The 5,609-nt window shown below is 61.2% G+C and overlaps 1 protein-coding gene across 4 annotated transcripts; it reads right to left on the bottom strand.

Annotated features, from left to right (window-relative positions):
• Positions 1–780: 780 nt before the first annotated feature.
• Positions 781–5,508, bottom strand: NUBP2 (NUBP iron-sulfur cluster assembly factor 2, cytosolic). Of its 4 annotated transcripts, XM_064672551.1 has the most exons (8): positions 5,432–5,508; positions 3,974–4,095; positions 3,168–3,366; positions 2,726–2,880; positions 2,419–2,529; positions 2,060–2,171; positions 1,355–1,501; positions 781–1,135 (listed from the first exon to the last, which is right to left on the bottom strand). In XM_064672551.1, exons 1-7 carry the CDS (start codon positions 5,445–5,447, stop codon positions 1,359–1,361), a joined length of 858 nt encoding a protein of 285 aa, XP_064528621.1. In that variant the 5' UTR covers positions 5,448–5,508; the 3' UTR covers positions 781–1,135; positions 1,355–1,358. The 4 variants fall into 4 exon arrangements, with proteins under 4 accessions (XP_064528621.1, XP_064528622.1, XP_064528624.1 ...); XM_064672552.1 differs by having other exon boundaries at positions 781–1,501; positions 2,060–2,129; positions 5,432–5,505; XM_064672554.1 differs by lacking the exon at positions 5,432–5,508 and adding an exon at positions 5,017–5,035 and having other exon boundaries at positions 781–1,501.
• Between the last annotated feature and the right edge of the window lie 101 nt (positions 5,509–5,609).

The following is a 5,609-nucleotide window of genomic DNA, read 5'->3' as shown; positions in this document are numbered from 1 at the left end:
AGGCAGACACATGCCCTCCCAGAGAGGGAGCAAGAGGTGCCTGGCCATCCCCCAGAAGCCAACAGCCCTGTCAGACTCCAGTGCTGCTCCTGGCTCTTCAAATCCCAGAGAAGCGTTCAAAGGTCAGGTAAAATTTTCCTGGAAAATTGCACATGGGGAAACCTGGTCAGGTGTGGGTCCCACAGGCACAGTGGGAGCAGGGGGGGATGGTGCTCCTGCTCTCCTCCAAGCAATGGCTGCCTGCTATGATCCAGTCTGGTTAGTGGGAATACAACATTTCCCTGTCTTCCTGGGACTTCACTGTGAGGGCGAGTCCCAGACATGGAGAGGGAGGCAGGCAGGAGGGGCTCAGAGTCCAGGAGAGAGGGAGATAAGATGCAAGGCCACCACCTCCATTTGCTTTCCCAGCTTAACTCAAGCCTGCATGAGGAGGGCAGGTCCCAGGGGAGCAGCAGCCCATGGAAAGAGGTTCCAGAGGGAACAGGACACTCGGAGCAATGAAGCAGAAACCACCTGGGGACACGGAGGAGCCCCACGTGTGGCAGGGGGGTGGAGAACACCCATGGCAAATGATCCCAAGAAGGACTGCCAGGGCCAGCCCACAGCGAGACAAGGGACAGGCTGGATCCTGAAGCCATTACAGAAGAAGGGATTTAGCTGGATTCCAGCAAGAAAACCAGGGAAAAGCAGGAAGTACCTGGATGTACATGAAGTGTTTGCAATGCCAAGACTCAGACCTACAGCGAGGTCCGAAGCCATGGAAAAGCAGGAGTGACAGACTTGGATTTAAGAAAAGTGTTTACTGCCTGGAATCTTCAAAGATATTCCTGAGCCATATAACCCCCAACAGACCCAAGGCCTTGTTTCCAGCACGATGGGATGCAGATCTCACAGGCGGAAGAGCTCCTGGAGACGTTCCCTCACGTGTAGCACACGCCGTGCCCTCATCACGAACCAGCGAGCACAGGGGCCTGGCTTGGGTCCACATGGAGCATCCAGCATGGCTCAGGCACTGAACCAAGAACCTGTAATCCATCACTGAGCCAAGTACTGTGGAATCCATCCCATGGGGAGAGCGGGGGGAGGCAGCAGCACACGGAGCCACGATCTGGATCATCGGTGCCATGTGGGTTCACTGAGGGAAGAACAGCCACTTGCCACTGCAGCTCCAGAGTCTCTTTGGATCCAGGGGGATGGAGCAGTACTTCCCTTTTGAAACTGCCATGAACAGCAGGAACCTGTGCTTCCCCTCCCTCCCTCAGCCCTCAGCGAGACGGTTTCAGCCTTAACCAGCTCCTGCATCCCCCGTCCCAGCTGGCCCAGGGCTCAGCCAGAAACAGTTCAGCTCCACAACCTTCTCAGGAGCTCTGCTGTGATGTATCCAAGATCTGCTGGGTGATGTGAGCCAAGGCAGGGAAGGCAGAACTTTTGGGAAACTCTTGGATGAAGTCTCTGCCTTCTTCCAAGCTCTGGCTGAGCTGAGGGTCCAGAGGAACACAGCCTGTGGGACAGGAGTGGGAGAGTGAGTGCTTGCTCCTTGTACGGCAAAGGTCTGGAGTCAGGGTTAAAGAAACACACTGCCAGAATCAACTCCAGGAGAATCAGTAGGATAGAGCTCTCCAGGAGCTAATTGTCACCTGCAACTGCTTCCTCTGGGTCCAAGACCCCACCACACCCCAGTGCTTCAGGAGAGGTGCTTTCCCCCCCTGATCCCAGCCCTTCCAGGGGCAGGGTTCAGCCCTCAGCCCCCATTTCTCATGGAGGCTCCAGGACACCCCAACATGGTTCTTGGGCAGCTCCAAGCTTGTTTACCCCGTCACCATGATGTCAGCAGCCACAGTAGGCTGCTGGCACCACCCCCTCTGCCCCAGCCAGGTGCCCACAGGGAGCAGTTTGGATGGCAGAGGAGCAAAGCACGACCCACACCCCAGCTCTGCCTGGGGCTCATGGGGACTGGAGTCCAGCCCACCTGCCCCAGGATGCTGCTTCTCTGCACTCCACCATCCCACAGCATCACCAGATCACCCCTGAGCACAGCTCTGCTCCAGAGGCCACTCACCCAGGAAGGGCACCCCAGCGTGCTTGGCCAGCTCCTCCCCTCCGCCTTTGGAGAAGATGTTTGTGCACTCCTGGAGGAGGAAGAACAGCAGGGAGTCATGAATTCCAGAGCCCTGTGTGACAGAGGAGGTGCTGCATCACCTGAGCAGAGCCAGCTCCTCCCCACCCTCCACCCTCAGGGCCTGTGCCAGTTCTCCTCAGGAGAGCAGAGCCAGTGGCTTTTCCCAAAGCTGGCACACAGACCTGGCAGCACCTCCCCTCCCTGGTGCACAGGATCACCCTCGTGGCATTTGCCAGGACAGCCCACCCCAAGGAAGGGCCCCAGCAGCCCCAGGGTCCCAGTAAGGTGGGGAAGCTCACGGAGCAGTGGGGGCACACGAAGCCGCTCATGTTCTCCACGACGCCCAGGACCCGCAGCCCCGTCTTCTTACAGAACGTCAGCTCCCGCCTCACGTCCCCCACGGACACGGCCTGGGGGAGCAACGGGAACGGGGGTGGCCCTCTGTCCACCACAGCTGGGGGGCCAGAGCAGTGGAAACCAAGTGGGAGGCGGATGTGTAGAACAAGCAGCCACCGGCTGTGCAAACACCCACCTGGGGGGTATATTCCCCCCCAAACCACTCCCAGAGGCAGGTGCCCACTCAGGAACTCCAGCCCCCTGTCTTACCTGGGGTGTTGTGACCAGGATTGCTCCAAGCAGCCTGTGGGGCCTCAAGGCCTCCACGGTGGAGATGTGCTCGTCAGAGGTGCCCGGCGGGGTGTCCACGATGAGGAAATCCAGGTCCCCCCAGGCCACATCGGTGACAAACTGTTTGATCAAAGCTATGAAATAAAAGGGGCAGATGAAAACCCACACAACAGGTGCCCTGGGAGCCATGGGACAGGGCTTGGGAAGCACCCTGGGTGACAAGGACACAGGGAGGGGGGCAGGGTGATCTGTCAGCACAACACACGCTGCACTCTCCCCATCCGAGTGAGCTGAACCCACTCCTGCAGAACAGGAGCCTCATTGCCACAAGGAATGACACGACCAGGAGGCATCAGCACCTCCAGGAGGATTCACAGAAGGTTTCAGGGAAGGTTTCCCCAGCCCCAAACCCCACCATTACCGTTTTTCTTGGGTCCTCTCCACACCACGGCGTCGTCCGGCCGCTCCAGCAGGAAGCCGATGGACATGAGGGCGACAGCCCTGTCCTGGCCCACGAACACGGGCACCCAGCCACTGTCACACTGGTGCACAGCCCTGTCCTGCACCCTCAGCATGCGGGGGATGCTGGGCCCACACAGGTCCACGTCCAGGATCCCCACCTGTGGGACCAGCACAGCCCTTCAGCCAGGGTGGGCTCAGAGCTCCCAGGCTCCTTCCCTGGCAGGGGGAGGCAGCCCCCAGATCTGGGCTTTCACAGCCAGATCTGAAACACAGTTTCAAAGAACTGCTTTAGAACTGACTGCACTCCTGGCCTCCTTCCCCCCAGGAACATCTCCTGGGTGTTTCCAAGCACTTTATGCCAGAATCCAAGTGGCATTGGCTGCACAGAGCCTTTAAAAAGACCCTCAGGGAATTCAGCCTGTCTCCTGCACACACAGTTCCCTTTTGTCCCCATTGTCACAGTGTCCTTCAGCTCACCCACTTCAGCCCCCAGAGGGAGTGGGTGTTAACAGAACAAACCAGCAACGTAATCTCTCAGTGCCTCAGCTTCAAACCCAACAGTAAATATTGGGTGATTTTAGTCTCTTGGGTAAAAGAGAAACGAACTCACTTACCTGACCCACTTACCTGCAAACACAGAAGAATCACTCGAAGCACTCTCACAAACAGAAAACGCACAGGCAGCCCACACAGGACACACACACCACAAGCAGAGCCCAGCTGGGGGCTGGGAAGGGGAAGGCAGAGCTCCCCCACCCCACTCACCCTGTGCCCGCGGTGCCGCAGTGCCAGGGCCAGCTCGGTGCTCAGGGTGCTCTTGCCCACGCCGCCCTTCCCCGACAGCACCAGCAGGATGTGCCTCACCCCCAGCAGGTTGGTGCTTCTCTCTGGGAGGAAAGACAAGGAGGCATCAGAGTTTCTTCTGCTGAGAGACAGCAGCCCCTGCCACAGGCTCTGCAGAGGTGACAGTGGCTGTCACTGCCCCAGCAAGTCTGCTTTAAGTGTATCATGCAATCATGGAATATCCTGAGCTGGAGGGACCCACAAGGATCATCCAGTCCAGTCCCTGGCCCTGCACAGACACCCCAACAGTCCCACCCTGTCCCCAAGAGCGTTGTTCAAACCCTCCTGGAGCTCTGGCAGCCTTGGGGCTGTGCCCACTGCCCTGGGGAGCCTGGTCAGTGCCAACCACCCTCTGGGGGAAGAACCTTTTCCTGAAATCCAACCTGAGCCTGCCCTGACACAGCTCCAGGCATTCCCATGTCACACAGAGCAGAGGTCGGTGCTGCCCCTCTGGGGAAGATGCAGCCCTCCTGAGCTCTGCCCTCAGTGTAAGGGAGAGGGAAAGAAGAGCTGTATGTGCCACAGCCCTTCTGCCATTAGAAAAGGGACAATAAGACAGTGGCAGTAAATACTCCATGAGGAATCGGCTTGTCCGGATGACCTCAGCGGCATCTGGGCAGCCAAGCACTAAACACCGCCGGGGGCTGGTCAGGCTCGGCCCTGGGCCGGGGTGAGCTCAGGCCCTTGGCGTTTCCTTCCTCTAGTGTCACACCAGTCGCTTCCTGCCAGTCCCACGCTCCTGTCCTGCCTCCCAGCCGTTCCCTGTGTGCTGTCAGAGCTCCCGGGGCTCCGCTGTGGGCTCAGACCCCGCGTCCGACCAGCGCGAGGCCGGGACGGGCAGCGCTCGGGGCAGGAGGTCGAACCGGGGCTCCCGCCACCGCCGGGCAACGCCACCAACCCACGGGCCCGCGTCCCACCGGCACCGACTGCCCGCGCCGGGCCCGGGGCATGGAGCCCGCCCGCACCATGGCCGAGCTCATCCGCGCCTCCGCCGACGGTAACGGCCCTGGGGCCAGGACGGGGAGGGGGGAAAAGGGGGCCGGGGAGGGGCCGGGGCCCCGCGGCGCTCTCGGCATCCCAGAGCTGCCAGCAGCAGCGGTTACTCTGTAGTTCCTCGGCGCTGCCCCAGCGGGAGCCAGGCCTGGGCCCCCGGCGAGGCCCTGGCCGGGGCTCCCGGCACCGGGACCCGAGCCCAGCACTGCGGCATCGGCCCGGCCCGAGCACCGCGGAGGTCCCCGGGAGCGGGTCCTGACCCTGCGTTGGGCCCGGTCAGCCCCCGCAAGGCCCGGACCCCCCGGGCCCCGCTCCCTGCCGAGGGCCGGTTCTGCCCCGCGGTGCCGGTTCCCTCCCTGCTCCCGTTCGCTCCCGGGTCCCGCTCACCGCCCGGCCCGTCCATGCCGCCGACCCGCCCCGCCCGCTTCCGCCTTCCGCCGGCTCCAAGCCCCGCCCCCCAGATTGGCAGACTCCGTACCCAATCGCAGATCTCGCTCTCACCGGTGAGCCCGCCCCCAGAGCTTCGCAGCCAATCCATCTCTCTGGCCAGCCAATGGACTTACTG

This window comes from Pseudopipra pipra, chromosome 16, assembly GCF_036250125.1.
Source record: "Pseudopipra pipra isolate bDixPip1 chromosome 16, bDixPip1.hap1, whole genome shotgun sequence".
Lineage (NCBI taxonomy): Eukaryota > Metazoa > Chordata > Aves > Passeriformes > Pipridae > Pseudopipra > Pseudopipra pipra.
The sequence above is the reverse complement of the archived record's forward strand: the minus strand, read 5'-3'. Positions and strand labels throughout refer to the sequence as shown.

Bases quoted from the DNA above. Each gene is read 5' to 3' on its own strand.
- NUBP2 (XM_064672551.1), bottom strand. The intron at 2,530-2,725 runs GTAAGACAGGGG...TTGCTCCCCCAG, and splicing joins TCCTGGTCACAACACCCCAG to GCCGTGTCCGTGGGGGACGT. The intron at 2,172-2,418 runs GTGAGCTTCCCC...TCTGTCACACAG, and splicing joins TCGTGTGCCCCCACTGCTCC to GGCTCTGGAATTCATGACTC.